A 24,929-nucleotide genomic window follows, 5' to 3' on the forward strand; every position below is an offset into this window, starting at 1 on the left:
TCCCGAACCTAAAGGATACACTGCAGAGCTACGTCGAACTGGGAAGAATCTCAAATTGCTGCCCACTGGCGGGACTCAAAAGGGAATGAGGAAATCAAAAAAATTCATATTTCCTTCCAGGACGAAGTCCGAAAGACCCCTTGAGTTTAGCCGGGAACGTCTTACAACTCTTACAGGCTACCTGAAAAGACACTGCAAGTAAAGGTATTGTTTCCCATAATCATCGGTACAGCAGACTTCACTTCAAAGGCCTAATGCAATAAAACTTTATACAGATGACTCTGAACTAGAAGGAAGAATAAGAGAAGGAGTTTCTCACCTAAACCGGGGGGTAGAGATATCTTTTCGACTCCACGATCAATCAACTGGAAGTATTGGATATCTAAGAGGCAGTATGGAACCCCCCACTCGCAAGACCTACAGAGAGGAAACGGGTGATTATTTTTGTTTCAGTGTCAGTCCCTCGCCATATATTGATTTGGGTCGTTCCGGTTACATAGACGGGACTGTTGCGGGAACGAGAGGAAACAAGTATTCTTCTTCTTCTTTGATATTTATGAGCTCTGAAAGCTTACATTCACACATGAACAATGAAATGTCATTTGGCTGAATAGCGTTGATCTCTGAACGAGATAGCCCAGCATTATGCATTGCATTCAACTTATCTGGGTGCTAGGCCAGCAGGATATTGAGGGTAAAGCTGAAAATGAATATACAAGTAAATGTATGACCACCAACATGCTATCGGGAAAACACCCGGTAGGTATGCCAATGACCACCTTTAAGCATTTTTTTTAGAGCAAACACCATTCCAGTAGCAAATAAATGCAGGAATAAACTCGTACGTGTCAACAAAATGGTTTGTACCCGAGTGAGCTTTTTTGAGCATCGAAAGAGATTGGTAATAAGTAATAGGTATAAAACATATGCAGGTGATCTAGGTATATATGTATATTGACGTAAGTGTTTGGAAAATTTACTCTCCAATTATCCGATACCTTACCTAATATTATATCTTCTTGACTGACATTTTAATGACGGTTCTTAACTTATCGGTGACATATCGTAATCTCTCAGATTTAGTCCCAAAAAATCTGGGCCTCATTTTTCCTATTAGGCAAGTTTTGACGTAGAAAATTTAGCGTTATCGACCTTACCTTTAATCATGTTACAGCACAACTTTGCCTATATTGCAAAAATACGAGTATCTATTTATTTATTTATTTTTTTTACTCAATTATTAAACTTACTGTTTTTGCACTTTATTTTATTTTATCAATTAAAACATTGCGTACGCTTAAAAATTATTTTCGTTTTATTATTACATAATATATTTATTGGAAATTTAGTTTTTTTTTTCTTCGTCTTAATTTGCAACTTAATTATTTTTATTTTGGTTTTCGGTTTTACTACTACTACATAGTTTAATTACAATTACTAGATATAATTAAATTACCACCGCACGTTCCTGCCTACGATTTGTTCAATTTGTTTGGTTTTTGTTTTTGCTTTGAGTTTGTTGTTGTTTTTTTTGTTATTTGTTCGCTTTTGTGTTGTCATTTTTTGTTCTTTGCTATCAAATTAATTACATAATGATATTTTGCCTTGTTTGTTTGCTTTTTGCTCTGTTATTGCTGATTGATGTTTTTGTTGTTCTTATGAAATGTCCAATGTCAAAGTTAGCGCTAATAGTTTTGTTTAATTAAGCATTTCAATTTGTATGAATGGAGAATTTTTGCATTTTATTTGATATTTGCTTCAAAAACCCAATTTTTGCGAAAAACACAATAGAAAAAAAAAACATTTTAATTAAACAAGGAACCAATAAAAATACTAATTGCATTGTGTCATTGCAGTGGCTGATGTTGAACTACATATTTCTTAAACACAATTAATTTTTTTTTTTGTAATTTAGGAAAGCCTTTTGAACTAAACGGTCACGTAAAATGGAATAGACACAGACAACTTTTCACAATGTATGCAAAAATTTTTCGTCCGCAAACTTTTTATAAAAATATGATTCATACTACAATAAAAAACATGAAAATTAAATTTCTAAACTTCGCGCAAACTCAATAAATTTTCTTAAAAATTAGCCCAATTAATTTTGATATAATAAAGTGCAAGTTCGAAGTAGCTATAGAACTTAGCGTTGATTTTCGGCAATTTTTTGCTGGCGGTGTTGTGCAGTTTCTTCCATATAGTCGAAAATACTTCCTAAAATTTATTAGGCTACAAAACTGCTTAATGATCTTTTTTTTAAACTGATTAGAAATTTGCATGTTATTGAGTTTTAGTGTTACTTACTAAGTGACTAGTAAACAGTTTCTATTTTATAAAATAATTTTATAGCGTTTCAATACAGGAAAAAATTTATTTTTATAAAAATTTAGCGGAAAAAATTTTAAATAAAAAAGTGTGCGTACTTTGTGAAAAATTCTCTGTGCCTATACTTTTCTCCATGACTGGTAGCAGCTGATAAGCGTAAGTGTAATAATAAAGCTATAAGTATAGATATGTATGTACGTATTTCAATGGAGGACTATTTTTAATCAGTCTGTGCCTTAGACTTTCGAAGATATTAATGCGGTTGTTATTTTTGTAGAAACTGTATTGCATTGGCTTGTTTAAAACAAGTTGTTAACAACAGCATTAAACACAGGCTGTTTGTAAAGAAAAATTACAAATTGTCTGCTGGGCTAACACTGCCAGTAAGGTTCAGAAGTAGGGTGTTCGATTATTAGCCTTTTTTCAAAACCGGTTTTCAAGTTATTCGAAAAATTGCAATTTCAAAAAAATCCGGTTGCTGATTTTAAAATTAAGAAAAAACCGTATAAGCCGGTTTTATTTACTTAGTCTTCATACAGTGAAAATGCTTATTTTGGTATCAAGTCATGACCAATTCAAAGTAATTTTGTATATGGAAAAGAGTGCATAACACCGTCAGAAAAAAATTATCAAAAATCAAAACGGTTTTTTAGCAACTTCAAACTTGCTCTTTATTATACAAGAATTTAATAATTCTAGAAATAAAAATTAAAATTCTTGGAATTGGGACGAAAAGTTTGTGCAGTTTTTATAATTTGTGTACAAAGTCTGAAATTTAGATTTATATGGTATTTGTTAGATAAAGAGCTATACTTATACATATATAAGAATAATGGACTTAAAAAAAAAAGCAAAATAAAAGTAGTTAAAACCAGTAAAAATATTGATGTGCTATCTTTTGTCGCGGGTGTATTATCTTATAAGACTTGCTAATGGATAAATGTGGTAGCATTGTGCCTGTGAATTTCCACACCACGGAATCGCCAAGAAACAGTTTGAACTTTCGGGAACGTTTCCAAAGAGAACAAAATGAGAACTAACTTATCAAAAACGTTTTCAAGGAGGATCAAATTAGAACAAAAGTCTGGGGAATGTTTTTCTAGAGAACAAAAGAGTTGGGAATTTAAAGTTAAAAAATTGAGGCCGGCGTCGGTGTATTGGGATAAAAAATTATTTCAATGAGAGCCATGAATGTTAATTCTAACCCAGAGGAAAGCTGGATCATTTCGATTTCCAGATCGTTTATTATTAGTGCGCACTCTCCATTTATGAAACAATTTTTCATTTTCTGTGCAAGTAAAGCTCGTGTCGTAAGTCTTTCGTTGACTTAATGTGCATAATTATCTTTTAGTTCCTCTTTGATTAATTTTAATATACAAACTTTTCAAGCTAATGGAACGCAATGAGAAAAATTATATTCTCGTCATTTCTGCACATTTGCAAAAAGGCTGGTGTTTACTCGTGAAAGTGGACTTTCGCTTTAGTACTTTGACAGCAAAATGCGTAGAAAAAGCGCTTGCATTTCCACGTTCAACCGCACTTTAATTTTTAATATTTTTCCGAAAGTCTTAAAATATACACCCCTATTGCGAGTGTCGAATAGTAGTAGATAAACGACTCTTATTCGATTATCGCTTTTCCATGGTATTGTGAATGTCAATTTCTCGTCCAACAAGCGACTGTGAATAGTTTTTTATCGCTCATCCTTCTACAAACAAATAGTTGTAGAAAGATGAGCGACTATTCACACGCACTTATTGAACGAGAAAAAGACTTTGAAAATGCCACGGATAATCGATAATAGACTAACAATCGTTTATCTACTACTAGTCGACACTCCCAATAGGGGTGATAACAATTTTTTAATGCCAATAGTGATCCACCTTAACGGACATACATATACTGTGCTCTGCAAAAGTTAGGACTCACTTTTTTTGTATTTGTCGCTTTAATTATTGTCATCATCGTAGAAGAAACACCCCCATACGTTTACCGATCGCAACAATGGTTTTTTAGCATCGACCGGTCCATACAAACCAAAACGATTTTTCCAAGCGAGTCCAAACTTTTGCAGGGCAGTGTATGAATATATAAATTTTATTTTGAATCCTTTCACAGTTTATTTCATATTAATATTTCAAGTTAAGTAAGTTTTTATTTACATAATTTAATTATCTTTATCAAAAAATTCCACAACTGTGATTGAATAAAAAAATATATAAAAACTACAATATTCAATATTCAATTAGAATGGCAAGAAGGGGTAGCAAGTCCGCGTAGCTGCTATAATGTCTACACAGAGGGGTAAATCTCTTGCAGGATGACGCCAGTAGATAGGTATTTGCTTGACTTTCGGCCACAAATCCTGTGACGCGTAAGTGTAGCCACTTTTTTAGGCAATTTAAAGAATATTGCGAGGCTAACAGAAACTATATTTTGACCTTAACCTGAAAGTTTGTAAATAAAATAATGCATTGAAATAAAAATACAAAACCATATTTTTGATAATTTAACATTGTTTATATTAGATAAAGAAAATCAGAATATTACAAAAACAAAATACATATGTATACAGTAAAATCAATAAACATACATATTTATAAAAACTTAGTCAAAATAAAATCAATAAGTAGTGTAAACAATTATAACTTATTTTAATGCAATTTACAATGTTAATATTTACTGTAAAGGGTAGTAGAATAAAGAAAAAAATTAATATATAAAAAGTAAACATAAAGTACTTAAAAGTACAAGTTCATATATAGAACAAAATTTAAAATTCAAACCGAAATTGTTTGCTCAATACATATATGACCCAATTTGATACTTAGACGCACTCTGGAATAAGGTAAGAATAACCTAGTGATAGAAAAAAGAATTTTCTAAAAAGAAAAACTTGAAACGACTTTTATCGCAGGGACGAGAGAGGTGGAGGAAGCCGAAAACTTACTCGGGACTCATCCGTTGTCCCACGATTAAAAATCTTTCATAAAGTTTTCTTTCAGTGTCTAGCGGCACTTGCCTCTGTGGACATGCGCAATCATCAAATAGGAACGTGCCACTGGAGGCGAGGGGCAACAACCGAAGCCAAAAAAACTACATATTATCAGCTATTTTAAATCGAGTAAATACTAACATTGTAAATAACATCTAATTATGATTAGAAAAACGTGATTGGTATACATTATAGGATGAGGTCTATAGTCAGCACGTTCGGATATTACATAAATAGGTAAAAAATCGGAACATTGAAAATACATACATACAAATATGTTTGTTTGTATGTATGTTAATACAAAATTGTTGTACAAATTATACAATTAACTAGCAGTGAGTAGTTTGTAAACAGTAAATTGTTGATATGTATGTATGTTTTTGTTTTCATTTTCGTTTTCGATTAACTCAGTATTAGTATGTAAATAATATCGTTAAATAATTGTCTGTCTTACCAAACAAGTATGGCTTACTGAAGCGCTATCGGAAACGGACATTGTTAGAATATAGTGACAATATTAAAACTTTTAAACTTTTTTTGAGCAAAAGTTAAATTTACTTCTTGATTTTGAGGCTTTGTTCTAAATTTGTTTTCCAAACAAAAACGTTTGTACGAAAAACGTAGGCTTGGGACATGGTACAATAATTAATTAATAATGGTACAATGGGTTTGGGATACTTTTAATAATTTAATTTTCAGGACAAAGTGTGATAAAAAAAATTTCGTAAGACAGACTAGTCAGTTATACACATGTATATACTTACATATGTACATACATATGGAAGTGTAAATATACCACGCAAAAGGCATGTGCTGGCGACAAAAAAAAACAATTTAACAGACTTAACTAAATCTGCTATACATTTGTAATTAATACATTTAAATGTAATTATTTTTTACTTTTTCTTATTAACTTAGCTTGTACAAAGAGAAAATAGTTGCATATATTAAACAAAAAAGAGAACAACAATAAAAAAACAATAATCTTCCTATTAGGTATTTAGTATGTTTGTTTTTTTTTCGCATTGGTACATTGCCAATTGGGCTTTAGAAAAAGCTGTCTCAATATTTTGTTTTAACTCTGATTAAAATAATAGATTTCACCGGCCTATAAGTAAATAAGTAAATATTTCGCAGTTTATAACGCAAAAAAAAAAATCAGTTCATGGGGTTATTCGAGTATGTAGTAGAATATTTCGAGAAAACAAAAACAACAAGGCATCAAATATGGTTTTAGCGACATACTCGTTTTAGTGTGTAAAAAGAAATTCAAAACATATGAACTTATTAAAGGGAAAATATGCATTTAAAAGTGTACAAATAATGTGTAAGTATGTACGATTTATGTTGTGGCTGTTCAACATTTAAGCAGTCGCCAATGTGTCGATTTCACCGAGTATCCCCTATATAATTTCAGTTACAACATTAAATATGTATTCGAGATATGGTGTTATGCTTTTGAGTAATTTCAAAGGATAGCATTATTTTTTAAAATTAATATCATATTTGTGGAAGCATAATTATTTAGCATAAAAACCATTTCTCAGGGGCTAGCAGACCCGGTGTGTGGACTACTTGCACTTCTGTTTTGCCAAGTAACAAAATGTTTGGCATCTAATTAGCGAACCATTAGCGAAATTTGTCGTTTGTAAAGATTTAAACAAATTACTAATGAAAATTAATAATATCACTCGCTTTAAATTTAAAGTCAATGTGAGGGAAGCATCATATTTTTCTGCTTAGTCATATGCATTTTTTTTATAGCTGCCTGCAATTTCTTCAAGATGTATATATGTATGTATGTATGTATATATGAGTATATGTGCGGGAGTATGTAAGAATAAATGTTTGTATGAATATACATATATATGTATGTTAAGTGTATATGTGTGTACATGTAAATATGTGTTTATAAAAAGTTAATTGTGACTATAAGTATTGTATGTGGGTATATGATTTGGTTCACGTATTCATCGTCGTTGGATTCGTTCGATTCATTGGTAGGTCCATGAGCGTGACTTTACATTAATTTTCCAGATTTTCGTTTATAATAGTTTGTTGCTTTAAACGTTTTACATGTGTTTTAATACATAGCAACACTTTTTTAATTGTTTTCATTTTGCTTGTTTGCTACAATTTTTTACGCTTACATTTAATTAGAATTTCTTACATTTTTCGTACGTTTGATATTAATTTACTTGTTTTTTTTTACATTTTGTCGTGGGAAGTTACACCAATAAAGAAGCAAACAAAAGAATACAAAGTAAGGAATGCATGTAGATGATTTTAGGTCAAGTGGGTGGTCAACTAAAAAGTTACAGGAGATACATATACATATATGAGATACAATTTCTGTGCGCAACTATGCATTTTCGAAGACAATGGCAAATGTATGAATACATAGTATGCTTATGTGTGTGTTTATATATGTATGCAAGTGCATAATTGCAATGTACGTCGATTATAGATGAATATACATATGTGTAGATATAGTATGCTTGTAGGTAACTATGAAATGCTAAACGGTTAAATACGATCACCATGAATACATTTATGTTGTTATATGTACTTGTTAAAATTGGTTATACAAATGATATCAGCTCATTAGCATGCCAAAAAATATGTATGTATGTGAATATTCGAGTGTATTTGTGTGTATCGTGTGTTCTATTCAAGTTCAAATATGTATCATATGCGTGTTTTACACCTTAACCGCGGCGGCGCCGTCAACGCGTGTCAGTAAAATTCGAAACTACTGCCAAGTTTTAGCGCTTGCGAAATTCAGTTTTGATTTACATTTGAATTTGATATGCACCTAAGTATTTTTGATTTAGCGGTCAACAAATTTCCACAGAGAAATACACCACATTTTGTAGCTTTATCACACAAGATATTTAAAAAAAAAGCTACGTTACAGCACCTGACAATCTACAAAGGCTGCACGTGTATATGTACTTTGTTTGTATGTGTTTTTGTATTCGTTTTTTGTATTCGTATGTGTTGGGATTCTGTGTTAAATTAGTTAAACTGCTTTCTTCCAATTTCAGCATTGTTGTTTCTGTCTGTCTAGTATGTTGATTGGCGGCAATGATGACAATATTACACACTTATAATTTTGTATACTTTTTGTTTTCCTCGTTCATCTTTTAAACTTTACGATTTACTGTTGTTTGTTTGCTGATTTATAGATATTGTTGTTCTTTGTAATAGTAGTAGTTTAGTAGTATTATATCAGTAGAAATCGCATAATTTACTTAAATGTCTAAAGAACGACGTCAGGCAGGTCGTGCGGCCTGGCCTAGGCGCGCATATGGTTTTCATGTACAATTTTTCTCTCCTTATAATAGATCTCCTCCGATTCCTTATCGCATAGCAGTAGCACAACGGCGCCGAATAGGAAGATAGCTGCACCCCAGCCAACACCATAGGCCCAACCAAATTCCCAAATTGGCCGATTCGCTGCAAAAAAAAAAAAAAATATCCATACATATATGAAGAGAGGTTAGAAATAAGAGAAGGAACATTTAAAGTTAATGTTCAGTGTAACTCACCCAAATTGAGTTCGCCAGCAAAACATACTGGATATATTATCAGCGCAGACAGGACAGCCAACACTAAAAGTATAGTATGAATTTAATATTTTTTGTATAGGTTTTGGCTTCAAAGGTTAAATTAAGAAATAATACATATGGTTATAAAATGTGCATTTGCCGAGCATATTTCTGGCAAATGTTAAAGAAGATAGAATACTCGTTCCCCCCGACAGCCTACGTAGCCGTATTTATATTTGGTCAAGGACTGTCACACCAGCATCACTCCCCACAAACTCCGAGGAATTTGTATGCTAATGCAACAGCAATGCTACTACAATAGCAACAAATTTTAAAGGATGAATTTGACATGTGTGAGTTCTTATCGAAATTCTTGGTTTCTGTCGGTTGGGCTTTCGTGCAGAACAACTAAATGAAGTCATAATTTTCTTAGCATAGAAAAAATGTGCAGGGCTAAGTAACACCTGAAAAACGGTATTAATTGCATAGTTCTTTCATCGAATGACACAGTCGCCTCGCCATTTGAAACATTCTTTTTAATCTCAAGAGAATATACGTAGATGATAAAATTCACCAAGCTATTCATATTTAGGCACTTACATGATAACAGCATCACCAGCACAGCGATTCTGTAGAATTTGTATTTGACATTGTGATTTTGTGTTCTCAAACCCAGGCCAGTGAGTATGGTGGCAATCACATCAGTTATCAATGTGATTATACATAGAGCAGCTGTGGCTTTGATGTAAGCTGAAAAGAAATTAAAAGACCAACGATTATTCTGAAGTCAAAACTATCCGATACATAAAATCAACCAACACCAACAAATATTCTACATATTTACTTACCCACATCACGACTAGCATAACAACCCGGCGGATCATGTAGATTGAATGGCAGCGGCGATTCAACATCTTCCTCAATGCAGTGCACAAAGAGACCCTGACGCCAGCCAGCAGCCATTAACCAGTCCGTGGAAGCTAATGCCATGATCATCAGTATGACAACGATGACACCACATATAAATGCAATGACCTAGAGCGGAATAGTAAGTGAGAAATTATAATTGTTTAGCATTTGATTAAATTTGTAGCGTAAAAGGGAGTTTGTGTAGTTGTTACAAACCTTCAATGGCCTTGTGATTGTAATGGTTTCAATTGTTGTTGTGGGCGCCATTTTTGATGGTGATGGGCGTTGCGAGCTGTATACAAAATAATGAAATGAAAGCATAAACGTTAATCTCAATACACTGCCAGAGGGGTGTATTTGAATGATTTAGGAAATAATGTACTTTTTTTTATCCCTAAAAGGTGGAAGCGAAGGAATACATAAATACATACCTTTTAAACTAATGCTCTTGAGCGTGTGTGTTAGTGGCAGGGAATTAGTGCACCCTTCTAACAAGAACAATAACAACGCAAGCGCAACAACACAATGTATGCTTGCATGTACAGCCAATGGCTTTGGCTTAGCCTACAGCTTTTTCGTGTTAAACGTTCGTTTTTTTTAACTATAGCGTCTTTTTAATTACTGCACTCAGTTTTTAACTGATTTTTTTTTCATTTTTTATTTCCACACATTTCATATTTTTCTTTTCACTGCGGTAAGTGTGCGTTAAAGTTCTTTTTTAGTTCAATATTTGCGCTTAATTGTATGCCAATTTTAAATGCAAATGTTTTATTTGCTTTAAGCTGCTTAAGATCTGTTAATTTTGAGGGAAGAGAATATATAAAATAAGAACAGGTTCATTCAATTAGTATTATCGAGAATCTAAAGGGAATTTCAATAAATAGCAATTCAAAATTGATTATCAATTTACAACAGAACCATGCAATAACGAAATGTGGACTTAACACACTCATACACAGCATTCTTTTCGGACAAAATTTTTTTTAATAACTCTTGCATTATAACTATTGCAATCGAAATAGATTTAAAGCGTGTTTTTTATCTTACAAAATTGTGTAGCATTTGTCGGCAAATATGTATGTACGTATGCAAAACGCATTGTGATTGGAAAAAAGCAGTATAACAATTGATGATGCAAAATAAAACAGGTCTACAGTTGTTTACCTACAACCGGTAATTCATCGACTAAATGTATGTTTCTGGACCATCGCTTTAATGATCTTAGCTAAAATTTAAGAGAAGTAAACGTCGACAAATAAACGACGGCTCCACAACTTCTGCTTCTTATTTTACTCCTCAACTGGTGCAAGAAATTTCACGTTGGCGTTTTGTTATCAAAGAAGCTCCTCGTCCCTGAAGGTCCATCGAGGTTGACGAAAAAAGGCATTTATTAAATCGAACCCACATAACACGATACGAGAAAGTGCAGAAACATTTAAACATGTCAAACAAATGTTCGATTTCGCCTAAAGAAGCAAACTCGAGAAATGGACTATATACAACAATGTGAAACGTCAAGGGTTTTGTCGCCGATGCGATGATTCACCTCAAATAACTTCCAAAGCCGATATTTACTTAACGAAGGTTATTCTCCGTAGGATGGGAGCACCGAGCAATCGGTTGCGTAGTGCAAAAGCATGACGAATAAATTAAAAACATACAAAAATACGCAATGACCTCCTACTCCACCTCTTACTAGATACTAAGATCATAAGCTAAAATTTAAAATATGTACTATCGACAGCAAAAGTGCCTACATGCATATAAACACGTTGACACACTCAACGCTACAGAAGATTGGATCCAAACAAATTACTAAAATAACACAAATTGTCGTTGGTGTGTGGTGATATGAATAAAGAGCATAGAAATGGATGAGGGAGTGTACCAAGGTACTGTGTTAAAGGGCGCAACTTCCGCATTTGAATACTTTGTTTATGTTTAAAAATAGAATAACAATTAAAAAAGCTACACAGAGCTGAAGTAGAAAGACGGATGTATGTATGTAGTATGTACACATGTACATTTTGCTGTAGATAAATGCAAACTATGGAGCATATGATATGCAGATGTAGCTAAAAGAAACCAACAAAATATGCGCAAGGCATGTTAGAGCATCAAAAATATGGCCACTTACAAAAAATTCGTTTCATTTCACATGGACATTGTATGCACTTACATGTGAATGTTCGTTATTTTTAGAATACGTAAATTTGCATGTAAGAACGATGGTTTTTTATTTCCGTACAATTACTAAATTCGTATAGGAATTACCAAATAGGGCGCATACATGCGGGTAGCAACAGTAATAAGAGAACATAAAACCCAAAAACAGCAAGCTTAAAATATGTATTTATTTGAAAAGTTACACGCGAGTGATGTGTAAATAAAAGAATATAAAATAATTTTCATATTACTGCTAAAAAAATATGTTAATTATGCGCGAATAAATAATGGATGTTTGTAAGTAAATAGTAGCGCATACATACATAAGTATGCCTGTGTAGCGAAGCAACTGCAAGCAAAACAATAGGCAGAAAACGTTTGGGGAATGTAATTATGGGCAGATGAGATAGATGTGGCTTATGTATGTACATATGTATGTATGTTCCTATGTATGTACATATGCGCAGATCTTTGCATTGTGCAATATGTAGTGGCAGATGCAAAGCCATGTACATACATACCAATTATTTTTTATACACATCCAGGTAGACAGACATTTGAAATACAAATTGGCCTACCTTCTCACCGGACATTGGCGTACCTTTCTTTGAAGTAATCCAAAGTAACCGATTCTGAGTCAAATTCTGAACATTCAGGCAGAGAATCACTGTCGAAGGAACTAAATCCACCCAGATTTATGTTGGCAATTGCATTTTTGCTAAAAACAGATTGTTTTGGTGGTTGGTTCAGCTGTGTCTGTTGCTGCGCCAACTTGTCTCCACCTGCGTCTCTGCTAGACATCTTCGTTGTTCGTACACAAAATTATGCACTTATACGGAGACACTTGAAACGATAGGAAAGTTAATGTTTTCCACAAATTTGATATTTTATCATCAATACAAATATGTAAATTAAAAAACAATTTAGCACTTTCTCTTTTATCTAAAAAATATTTTCGCAGATTGTTCCTTGAGCCTTGATTTCTCCTTTCCCCTTCGAAATTGTCTATTTTGAATCACACATCCATCCACACGCACATACACACCAAAATGGCGACAGTATCACTGCAATTCGCTACTTTTCAATGTCATTTTTGCAAATTTTACACATATAACTTAATGCACCCTTACATTTTCAATAGATCCACACTCCGCTTTATCGTTTAGCAAGAAGATTTAAATTTAAATAAAAACTAAATTATAAAAAATCAACGTTTTTCTACTTTCTCGTCGCACATAAACAATCGTCTCCGAAAATTTCTCCACTTTGCTGCTTCTTTTAGAGCTGGGATACTATCGATAGTTGAAAACTGTCGCCCCTGTCGATAGTTTTTGAAAACTATCGATGTCGGTTTTAGCAAGACTTTACAATGTCTCATCTTCACTTCTCTACACATTACATTAGTTTTTTTTTATTCAAGATACAGTAAAATGGTAAAATGTTAATAATTTATAAGTATAAGTTGTCAATTTAAACGGAAATTTTTTATTTTGTTTGTTTTGTAGTATTATAAATGTATTTTTATAGCCAATTTCACTTTTCGAAAGGGACAAATAAAATTCGAATTTAATTTTGCCATATAAAAAATAAATTCAGATTTTGCCTGTCGCTCTTCAAGGCATATAAGTTATATAATTCAGACGCATAAATTGATAAGTTTATTTTATTATTATAAGAAGTTCTTTTTGATGCACTCAAATTTAAAAAAAATTACACAATCTCTTTAATTTGCAAAGTAATTTATACATTTTATAAATTTATTAATTATTTAATTTTCAATCGTTTCAATTCAGTACCTTTCACGACGATAGTACTATCGATACAATCGATGTTTTCAACTATCGTATCGAAAACTATCGAATGGCGGTACAATCGATAGTATCACAGCACATGAAGAGATGAATTCGCTGCAGTGTTGGGCATTAAATATTGAAGAGTCCGCTAAAAGCTTAAACAGACGGCTGCGTTGATCAGGTCTAACTCAGAATTGATCCGTATCAACTGCAGTTAATTCCCGTGTTGATCCGGATAAACGATGCCGTCTGTTTATGCTTTAAAAGCGATTGCAAAATGTTTGTGTAAATAAAAGGGCGTTTCCACGCAGCCCTAATTGGGCAATTTCGAAATGAAATTGAAGGTTTTTATAATAAATTCAGACAAGCTTAATTCAGTCAATTAACGTTATTATTGAGCTCTTCCTTATTGTCACACGCAGTAAGCTGCTGTTGCACTCATGGAAAAGTTGGTACAATCGTACTTTCATTTAGTTTGAAAGTACATTCGGTACAAACACACTATTTTAGGTACATTTTCGTTCAAATTTCTGGTGTGGCCATCTGATAAAGTGAAATTTACCCCGGTGTAGGTATAAGAGTGAGAAGGAACATTTGACACTATATTATTTGAAAATTTACTTGAAAAAAATTCTATAAGAATTTCAAGAAAATTAAGAGAATAAAGCGAGAGAGCTGTTTTATTACTTACATCACCTGTTTATAATTTCCCCATGCGCCTTGATCAAGAATCAATTTCAATCTCAATTTCGATGACAGTTTGTTTATTTTGTTTTTATTTGCTTGTGATTGACCTTCGATGTTCTTCTTTTTATTTATTTACAATTCATAATAATAATTTTCGGAGTTTATTCGTGAAGTTGAGGCAATTTCGTCTCAATTTCGTTGAAATCATGCATGACAATGTAAACAGACATAATGACTATTTTTATAAAAGTAATGGCACAAGAATTTTTTAATGCCCAACATTGATTTTAAAAATGTTGTAATTTAATGGCTGGTGGAAATTCAGCATTAGTAAGAACATTGGTAAAAAAAAAACAAATATTCATTTGTAGAAGGTAGACTAATAAAATACGCTGTGAAAATCTGATTTTCCCAAATATTCAAATGTTTATAAAATGTATAATGCGTGTTTTATTTTACTTCTGGCCTCCTCATTTCGCCACCAGTAGCTGTCAGTTTTTATCGCAGACGTCAACAAGCAAATGTCTACCGCTGCGTGTTTGGCTGCGTGTGAGTGTGTGTAGTTGTTTTTTCTTCTGTTTGTGCTGAAATCGTCCATGAAGCTTTGCTTTTGTTTTGTATTATTAATCGAAATTTTTAATATAAATCGGGCCGGTAAATTTTATATATTAACCGGTAACAGCAGTAAAAATGGAGGCTACATCAGAGTCAATCAGCCGATTGCTAACAGGCGGCTCGGCTGAGGAGTATCTGCAGTGTCCTACGTGCGAGTGCAAGCTACAGCATTGGGAAGTGAAGCCACACTTTGACCAGGAAATGGAGCGCTTAAAACAATTACAAATGGAAGCAGTAAGTGAGGCAACTGTCGAGTTAACACAGCAAAGTGCTAGCAATACAGTGGTACATAATGAGGAGCGACGTAAGCCTTGGACTATATTCCAGCGGGTGCAACGAAATCGGCATACACGTCTCAGGGTATGTTGAATCTATAATAAACCATATTTACTTATTCTAGATAAATATTAATCTGCAGCGAAGAACTGGTAAACGCCCCCCACCACCAACCGAACAGCAATGCCCAGTGTGTAACGCCTCTTTCCCATTAGAAGAAATAGAGCAACATGCAGAACAGTGTCTACGCCGCACTAATGGCGCAGTCAATGGTCCTGATGGCGGTAGTTCAAGCAATGAAGACGAGAATGGCGAGGAATACGAAGAATATGAATGGGCTGGCCAAAAACGTATACGTGTTTCTAGTCTCTTACAAGGCGGTTATGCTGCAATCGGCGTAGGACAGTCTGTAACAAACCACAGCGCTGGCAGTGTCCCAAATAACACACAGATTGGCGACGAAGAGGAAGAAGATTTAAACGTAGACGAGGATGACACTCATCTATATGGGCCGGCGCAGTACGCTGAAGCTGACGTTATACCACCCATAGCGGAGGAGAATGGCAATAGTGCAGATGGTGATGTTACTAGTTACATGCGACGTCTAATAACTGGCTCTACCGAAACAACTCTAATGAGCGCTAATGCGACGGAGTTGCAACGCGCAATTAATAGTACTAATACGTTAGCTGCAAATATAGAATTAAGCATTCCACGGGCTGACCTAACTGCCGATTTGGTTTCTAAAGAAAAGCAAGAACTCACATCACATACTGTTGCGCAGCAATATAGTTCGCAAATAATAGAGTCATTGAAAAGTAAATTGCGACATTATGAAAATCAAGTGCAGAATAAGTTTAAATGCTTGATTTGCTTAGACGACTACCGAAATCCAGCTATATCGGTAGCTTGCTGGCACGTACATTGCGAAGAATGTTGGCTGCGCTCGCTAGGAGCACGAAAGCTCTGCCCACAGTGCAATTTGATTACAACACCAAAAGATTTACGTAGAATTTATATGTGAAAAAAGCGTAGTAATACAAGTATTTGGTAGAAGTATAATAAGTTTCCTACGTATACGGATTTTAAGATTTATTTAAATGCAAATGTTTTTCATTTCAGTACATTTGAATCAGTTTTATACAATTTTTCGTATTTTCATGCAAATTTATACACTTATACATTTGAGATAAGCGTGATATGTTAAAATAATATAGCTAGTATTTAAGAAAACAGATCCGAAGCTGTGTTGCAGTTACAATAAAAATACAAGACATTAAGCTGTAAGAAATTGTGGTAAACATAAATAACGAACACTTCATTGAATTTTTTTAATTCTACATCTCTGAAGCAAGTTGGCGAGGAAAGTGTAAGGGATCGAATAGTATAAGAATTTCTAAGACCCGTCGTTTTTTGCGGCTACTTAATCTTCCTTCAACACAAATGTCTTTAATCGTCGGAGTTAAATTGACGGTATTGAAGGCTTCTTGAATAAGAGAAGTTTAAAAGGCAGGTAAAGTGTTGATTAGTCTCATTCGGGTATCAGAGTAAGAGGTTTAAGGAATGCTGCTGGACCAGAGAACGCTGCTGGAGTGACCGACCTTATGCAGGTATACATACATACATACGTACATACATACATCCCTGTAGTGAAGATTTCAGTTAAAAGTAGTTTTAGCAAAATATTTTATGTTTAATTGGTTTTTGAATATCCGGCGGCAAAGGTTAGCCGCTTAAGCCGTTTTGAGGACTTTCGCCAATCCGTGCCCTCAAATTGGTGCTCCCTTAAATAAGAAAATATTTCATCTTCTGTTTTCATGAATCATTGTTTGCTTTTTTTTATCGAATACCTTGATTTTTAATCTAATCTAATAGCTTATTCGCTACTACTTTACCGTTATTCTTTAAATCCTTATTCTATTTAATTAAAATTGCAACCTCTTTTACATACAGTAACGCTACATAAATTGTACATAAATCTTTAGAAAAACCCCTCCCATTTACGGCAAGAGACCGGCATTTTGTAAAATGCGAATCTTGTGTCGCTTTTGTGGTTCCGTTTTTCATTTCCACTCTCATCTTTTTTCCGTTCGTAAATATTTACGACAGAGAACGTAATTAATTTACGATCACTCTTTCAGCAAGCCCAACACACACGCATGAACGAAAGACACAAGATCACGTAAGAACAAGAGATTTTTTTAGCGGGTTCTACGCCATCTTGTTTCACTGGAAAACGAGCGAAAAGTAAACAAAGCAAAGAAAACAACGAAAACCAAAATTAGCCAAAATTATTGTCAGCTACTTTAAACGCACAATTTAGGTAAAATGATGCAACAAAATGCTTTAAAATGTGTTGTCATGTTGAATTAACTCTTCTTTACTTGAATAAAAATGTAAAATAGTGGTGCTTGTGATGTAAACAAACGCTCAGCTGACGAACCCGCTTTCGCAAACTTTTTTCTCAAAACCAGTTACAAATACAACGTCGCGTTCTTACGTGATCTTGTATTTTTGGTTCATGACACACACGCAGAATTGAAAATATTTGTAAACGTTCAAAATGACCCAACAAGCATTTCAGTAAAGCTGATGCCAGATAAAACTTTGGGGCTTTGATATTTATAACTCTGACAGCAAAGCGCCAGACGCAAAAGGTATAACACAATGATCGCCAAGAAAACAGTTCGAACATTCCTAACTACAAGCTTCGAGTTGCCGCAACACAAGTTTCCGTGTCTTATTTCTCAGCTTATTTCACAAATTATTTTATGGGCACTGTCACACGGTCAGTATTTATTGACGTGATCAAAGTAACGCGATATTTATTGACGGTGTAGCATGCAGTATTAATAGATCGTGATCCATATCGCAACATTTCTAAAAACTTTGAAATCTGGATCGCGGATCGCAGTACCGTCAATAAATATTGAACGTGTAGCACTTTCAAAACGCGATCCATACATTTCGTCAGTAATCTTTTACTCTCATGATGCGAACATCGAAAAGATATTCACTCTGCCTTCATTCTAGGCGCTTAAAACCTTTCAAGTGAAATTGAAAAAATTTTAATTAACCTTGGAAATTTCAAAATAATTGTGGAATGCATGTAGCATCCGTGCGTGATCCATCAATCCATTAATATGGATCGCGATCCAAATATCGTGATAATTACTGACCGTGTGACAGAGTCCTATAACGCAATCACGTAAAAATTTCTGGGGTATATTTCGCCGCCAATTCGCAACAAATCAACGTCGTTTTCATCTGACAGCTCGCACGCTGTTTCTCCCTTGCCGCAGTAATTTGTAGCAACGCCGTTATTAAGGCGAATAGTTCGGCATCAGAGTCTGAACTTTCGACAACGCGGAATGCAATAGATTCGGAATCGGGAATGAAAACAAATAAAAAATATATATTTTTTATTACATTTTGGTGTAAACTTTTTTGGAAATATTTAATTTAGTACATAAGTAAAGTGTAAACGATAAGCGTAAGTAAATTGAAGCTAAACTTAGTGAGTTTTACTACACCAATAATATGCTGATACATTGAGGAGGAGGAGTATATATGTAGCAGAAACGGAAATGGTTGAAAATTGCTGGAAGCAATAGAAGAGCGAGCAAAAGAAGTGGCTAGAAACTTGTACAAAGTAGGAGAGGTGCAAAGCAATACGATAGTAATAGCAATAAAAATAAAAATATATACCTGTTCGTTGTGGAGGAGGTGGAGGATCTGCACGAGGAAGGCACCAACCAACGAAGAAGGAATTGAAATTGACGCAAGCAAAAAAGGCCATTAATACGAAGGCAACGGGCAAGTGAACGACGAAAAGCTGGATGTGCGCTTGCAGGAAAATCGCGCACAATCTGCCAGTCAATTTGTAGGCATAAAATACGTTTTCTGTGCGCACGAAAGTAGTTGGAGAGGCAAAAGTGCATAAGATAAATGAATAAAAAGTTATAAAATTATAATAACACGCAAAGTCAATTCAACGAAAAAGGAGCTATAAAGCAAAGTGGCTGGCTGGGCATTTGTGCGGTGCAGTATCGTGTCGCCATGTTTCTGTGTGTGTAATTGGGCGTGTTCATGTGTTTGTGCACTAGCAGTGAATACGGGCAAAGGCAAAAGTGAAAACTTGCTTTTTTGTCATCGTGGTTGCCATCATCGTGGCCGTTGTCGTTGTAGTCGTCGTCGTCGTTGTACCGTCGATGTATTTTCGCATTTTTCGCGACGGCAAAACTACGAGTGTATTTGGCAAAATAACCAGCCAACCAACCAAAAAGCCAGCCAGCCAGTTTTGGCCGCGGCTTTGTATTCGGCAATAAAAAATAAAGTCAAATTCCTGGAACTCGAATTCGCAAAATTGAAAGGCGCGCGCGTGTTTTTCGCACAAAAACCTTTAGAGGATATTTGCAATTCAAACCCACTTGAAAAATAAATTGCAAGTGTTTGAAAAATTATAGTGCTGCTTGCTGGCCAGTGAATTGGAAACACTCCAAAGTTTTATGTATATTCGCACAGAGGGGGGGCCATTCGTGCCAGCCATAGCATTTGCCACCGCAACGCTAGACCACAGCGGCGGGATTATGTCATTTTGTATGTGTTTGTGTGTGTGTGCGAAATTCCAACCAATTATTGAATCGGAGTGCCATCAAGCGCCACAAAGATTCTAATCTGTAAATGAACTATGAAATTTCCAATAGTGTTTTACTAAACTCATAAGTGTTAAAAAAAACGTACACGAAGATGTAGCGCAAACCAGATAAGTGTGTAACTAACAATTTTAAAATCATAGGGCAGAGAAAATCTGCATTTTAGAAAATGTATCCAGCGTATTTGCGCCGCAATTCTGTTGTTGGCGACGCAATCCACTATGAAGTACCCCACAGCACAAAAATCAGCCATTTGCATTTTAGCGACGGCATTTTAACACAAAGCCGCCGGCTATTTGAATATTTTCGAAAGCAACACCAAATGTAATTAAAAATCAAAACTAACACTTAACTAAAGAAACATTTGTAAATACTTACCTATATACATATTGTAATCCTGTTTGTGCGCGTAGTTAAATGGCAACATTCAATGGTCATAGTACTAACACTGCTGCTGATTTGCTGGGCTCATCGGTTGCCGTCGCTGCTGCCACAGAGCATTTCGAACGTAGCACAGCTGCGGCCACCACCACCTTCTTAGTGCCCTCCACAGCGGCGGCCAATGGTGCGCCATTGCATTTGGAACCTTTCAGTCTTGCAGGCGGCCCACACTTTGTCACAACAACTACATCACCATTGGGTGGTGCAACATCGGCTCAACACCATCAGCATCAGCATTCGCATTCACAGCAACAGCAACATCATCACCATCATCAGCAAACCAATTCAACTTCAACCAGTTATACATTTGTACAAATCAAACGCGAACCTTGCCAAGTTTCGGAAGTGACATCCGCCAATTGCCATCAAACACAGCAGCAACAGCATCATCATCAGCAACATCACGTGTCTACATCATCGACAAGTGGCGGCGGAGGTGGGCTTGGTGTTGGTGTTGGCATGGGCGTTGGTGTGGCCTCATCAACGTCCAGTTGTTCTGCTTCCATATCAGCCGCTTCCAAGACTATGTCCTCATCGTCCACGCTGACAACGCTTGTAAAGATAGAGGCTTCTTCGCCGAAGGTGAACGAAATGGATAAGACGTCAAATGTGAACACACTCACCGGAGCGGCCACAATGCCAAACACAAGTATGTTAATATAAAAAACAAAACAAAAAATAATAAATAAATTCATCTATTCCGTACAAGCATATTACCTATCTACATACAAACTATACTGTGATACAAACATAATGTTTACCACTCCTCACTCACTTTCCGTGAATTTTAAAATATTGGGACTACAGTGAAGCGTCTGCCTTTGTGGCTTTCTTTCGCACTTTTGTTTTTTGCTTGCAGATAACACAGTGCCCATTGGTATTGCCGTGGCGCGTAAGCGACCACAGGAAACGGCGGGCACACTCTCCAGCTCTACAGCCATCCCGGTGCAACAGACACTTAACAAGGATATGAATTGCTTTGGTATACGCGTAGCGGATCTGGGTAAGTTTCATTTATTCTTTGTCTGAGTGAAATACATATTTGTAAACATTTTAGAAGTTGCATACCTTAGTTACACACTCCCACCTTGCAGAATAGGATCTCATTTATACACATGGGTTGTTATAACTAAAATATTTAAGCTACGGTGTCTTGTTAATGTGTTTGTTGTTGTTGCTGTAAAAGCATAAATATTTTCCTAAAAGTTTCGGAGAAAGCATTCGATAAAGAATAGCGCTATGGTGAATTTCTTTCGTTGTGGTTGCTTACAATAGTTGCGATCCCATACGAGTCCCGACTAGTCAGAATAAGTCAGATTTTACTGGAAATCGGTCCCGTACTCGGTTCTCTGACTATTGAGAGGACAAAAAAGAGAGTAAATAAGGTCCTCTCTCTGTCAGAAGTTATCAGTTTTAGTCCGAAGATATTTGCAGGTAAATGCTGGTAAATGTGTCAAACGATCAGCTGTAGTGTGTTTGGCAACCAAATTGTAAAAAAATGCACTGCTAATTCATGTTGAAAAGTATTTATTTACTTGTTTAAGTGGATTATAATGAATTTGAGGGTATTTTTGGGTTTTTACATGTGTGAGCTGAGTGTGTTTACATACAAAATAAGCAAAAATTTACAACCAAAATTTGGAGGTTATGTTGAAGTTGACAGCAGTTACCTTTTTTTTACTAGAAAACAATCCCGTAGTTTTCAATGTTACTCTCTCGCTCTGAGCGAATTTTTATTTTTTGACAAGTTTACTAGTTTTAGTCCGAGGAATACGGGATTGCGCCTAAAGCTGATGCCAGATAAAACTTTGTTGCTTTGCGTGACATTTATAACTTTGCCAGCAAAGCGCCAGACGCAAAAGGTATGTCACAATGAACGCCAAGAAAACAATTTTGTACTGCTTTTTTAAGGCTGATTCACATACAACTTTCTTCGCTTTGCTTGATAGTTCTTTGCTTTGACGTATAAAATCGATGTAGGCATATGCCATGGTGGAATTATACAAGGTGTTGTACGTAGTGACAGCTCATGTCGACAGCTCCCTTACAAAAGGTTGTAATATGGAAGCACGAGAGAAACGGGAAGAAAAAAAGCCCGCTTTGCGAAGTAGTTCGAAATTTGGTACTATTTTTCATATAAAATTTTGCATATAAATAGTTACAAACGGTATATTATGATAAGCTAAATTCGCGAAAGTAGTATATATAACGTAGTACTTATGCAATAAATGGTAATTTAGTTTATTAAACACAATGTCCTATAATTATAGTCAAACTTCCAAAACCAAAAAATTAGTGGTGACCCCGAGTCGTTACATGACGGAATCGACAAAAGGGCGCATCGACGGATGGGGAGAATATTTCATCGAACAAAATGCCTACTAAAGATGTGGAGCTTGCATCGCAATGCAAGCTGCGACCGTTCTGAACTGAGATGCCAGACAAATGGTTTCTACAAATTGAGGCCACCTTTCAGTCGTACAAGACCACATCTTATGTCGGTAAATATAATCTGGTCCTCTCAGCAATTAGCAGCGATGCTTTAAAGGAAGCTGCGGATGTTTTAAAAACCTTACCAACTCAAGACCGATATATTAACCTCAAAAGTCAACTACTGTCACGTTTTACTGATTCAGCCGACCCACATAGGGTATTTGGCTGATTTAGGCATATTTTTATCGCTACAAACATCAAATATAGTTTTAGTTATCGAATAAAACATTCACTATAACTACCCTGTTACTAATAGAAAATTCAATCGTAGTGAAATCTTATTTATTGTCAATATTATTGTGGCTTATTAACATTTGTTTCCATATTGTTATTGAGCTTTGTAGCACTATTATGTTTTTAGGGAAAAGGGAAAAAGCAACAAAGTCTTAGCGGTAGAAGTTACCAAAAAAACAGTTATATCGTTGGAAAAGCAGGGCCAGTGGCAGTGAACCACAGACGGGATTGCAGCAGCAAAAATCACTGGGGAATAGATGCATAGTTAAATACGTAGTTCTTGTTTAAATCTTCCATCTAAACTTACCAAGAAAACAGTTATATCGTTGAAAAAGCAAGGCCAGTGGCAGTGAACCACAGACGGAATTGCAGCGGAAGGAAGCACCGACCAAAATAACTACAAATCTCTCTACTCTAAACCGATGTTTTTTTGCCGAATTAATGTTGAAATTTCTAATTTAATTTTCAGTTGCCAACGATAAGAATATAGTAAATGTCAAAGAATTGTTCAGTGATTGCAAATCAGTTTTGGAATAGGGAATGAGGTAGTTTAGTACTTTTTTAAAGGCGATAAAATGTAGTTTTTTCAAGAGGGAAACACCGATATAGCTAAGGGAGCCAAGATGGCGGATTAGAGCGAGAACGCTGTCAATATCCAACACCTTGTATTATTCCACCATGGGCATATGCATGAGTATGCTCACATAAAAAACGTTTGAAGCAAAGCAAAGCAAAACGAAGCAAAATCTTGGGCAACTCTCAACTTTTGCCCGCTTTGGCAATCAGCTGTCTACATTTATCTTTTCTTATGCGCTTGCATTTGCATTTAATAGGGGTAAAATAGGGTAAATAGGAATTTTTATTGCTATTATTAATGCATATTATATTGCTATCTATTTTACAGATAAAAAATATGTAGAAAAAGGAGAACGCAAAAGCTGTCAAAGCGTTTATTGTAGCATACCTTCTGCGTTTCGCGCTTTGTTGTCAAAGTTTGAACTGTCAAGCAAAGCGAGGAAAGTTGTATGTGAATGGTTCTTTACTCGTCAAAATTGCAATGGATTCTATATATGTATTTTGCTTTGAAAATATCAGCAATGTAATTAAGTTCAATGTTTCTGCATGAAAACTCGAATTTGGACGAAACAAAATAAATATTAAACCGACTGATTGTCAAAGCGCGCAAAAAGATGGGAGTTGGCCATCTTTTCGCTTTGCGTTGCAGCTTCAAGGATCTATGTGGCATGCTTTGTGCTTGTACCAGTTGGTACCGATTGTTACCAAATCGTGTTCGTTCGGCAAAAAACCAGTAAAAACTTGCAAAAAGAGAACACAATTTTGACATTTCATTTGGAGGGGAAGTTGCAAATTCGTGCTGGGAAAATTTTTTCCAGCAAGAATTTGCAAGCAGGATTTTGTCAACGTTAATTTGAGTCAACAAGTTCGTTAATTTTAAAAATGAACAATCTTGTTGCGACTTACTAATGAAAGAAGAATGAAAATATTTGTTTACTCAATTAACTTAATTATTTCCAAATATTTAAAAGGTACTCGGCTGAAAAAGCAGTATTCGGAACGCAGTCGACCCACTGTCGATATAGGAAATCCGACAGTGACTTCCACAAAGAAATTGAAGCGTATGTTGAAGAAAGTCAGAATAAGAAGAAATATACGTATAGGTCCTGTTTTTTTCCACCTAAAATAATTTGAAACATTTATTATGTTCGAAATGCAAACGGTGAACGCCCGCTGGCAGTGAAGCTTGCAAATGTTTGCTAATTCCTGT

General features: G+C 35.1%; 3 protein-coding genes and 1 long non-coding RNA gene across 8 annotated transcripts in view; 2 read left to right on the forward strand and 2 right to left on the reverse strand.

Annotated features, from left to right (window-relative positions):
• Positions 1 to 13,207, reverse strand: part of LOC118750963 (transmembrane protein 47-like) — a 28,270-nt gene extending 15,063 nt beyond the window's left edge. For 2 of the 4 annotated variants that reach the window (XM_036485713.1, XM_036485712.1), the window contains exon 1: positions 12,551 to 13,073. In XM_036485713.1, the coding sequence (XP_036341606.1) occupies positions 12,551 to 12,750 (200 nt within the window). In that variant the 5' untranslated portion in view covers positions 12,751 to 13,073. The other 2 variants (XM_036485716.1, XM_036485717.1) reach the window with 2 other exon arrangements.
• Positions 13,208 to 14,982: 1,775 nt separating this feature from the next.
• Positions 14,983 to 16,639, forward strand: LOC118750964 (E3 ubiquitin-protein ligase RNF220-like). Its single transcript, XM_036485718.1, has 2 exons — positions 14,983 to 15,404; positions 15,463 to 16,639. Exons 1-2 carry the CDS (start codon positions 15,120 to 15,122, stop codon positions 16,342 to 16,344), a joined length of 1,167 nt encoding a protein of 388 aa, XP_036341611.1. The 5' UTR covers positions 14,983 to 15,119; the 3' UTR covers positions 16,345 to 16,639.
• Positions 16,640 to 18,622: 1,983 nt separating this feature from the next.
• On the forward strand, positions 18,623 to 21,671 carry LOC118750965 (protein winged eye-like). Of its 2 annotated transcripts, XM_036485720.1 has the most exons (3): positions 18,623 to 20,299; positions 20,389 to 21,065; positions 21,276 to 21,670. In XM_036485720.1, exons 2-3 carry the CDS (start codon positions 20,393 to 20,395, stop codon positions 21,443 to 21,445), a joined length of 843 nt encoding a protein of 280 aa, XP_036341613.1. In that variant the 5' UTR covers positions 18,623 to 20,299; positions 20,389 to 20,392; the 3' UTR covers positions 21,446 to 21,670. The 2 variants fall into 2 exon arrangements, with proteins under 2 accessions (XP_036341613.1, XP_036341612.1); XM_036485719.1 differs by having other exon boundaries at positions 18,623 to 21,065; positions 21,276 to 21,671.
• Positions 21,672 to 22,931: 1,260 nt separating this feature from the next.
• On the reverse strand, positions 22,932 to 23,823 carry LOC118750956. The gene is made up of 2 exons (XR_004994464.1): positions 23,451 to 23,823; positions 22,932 to 23,389 (listed from the first exon to the last, which is right to left on the reverse strand). It is a non-coding gene; the product is annotated as an uncharacterized LOC118750956 (long non-coding RNA).
• Positions 23,824 to 24,929: the final 1,106 nt, after the last annotated feature.

Source organism: Rhagoletis pomonella, unplaced genomic scaffold (genome assembly GCF_013731165.1).
Source record: "Rhagoletis pomonella isolate Grant_MI unplaced genomic scaffold, Rhpom_1.0 Rhpom_scaffold_00474, whole genome shotgun sequence".
NCBI classification, from domain to species: Eukaryota; Metazoa; Arthropoda; class Insecta; order Diptera; family Tephritidae; genus Rhagoletis; species Rhagoletis pomonella.

Coding starts and splice junctions, on each gene's coding strand:
- LOC118750965 (XM_036485719.1), top strand. CDS start 20,393: ATGGCAACATTCAATGGTCATAGTACTAACACTGCTGCTGATTTGCTG. Junction 21,066..21,275: donor GGCCACAATGCCAAACACAA/GTATGTTAATAT, acceptor TTTTGCTTGCAG/ATAACACAGTGCCCATTGGT.
- LOC118750964 (XM_036485718.1), top strand. CDS start 15,120: ATGGAGGCTACATCAGAGTCAATCAGCCGATTGCTAACAGGCGGCTCG. Junction 15,405..15,462: donor ATCGGCATACACGTCTCAGG/GTATGTTGAATC, acceptor ATTAATCTGCAG/CGAAGAACTGGTAAACGCCC.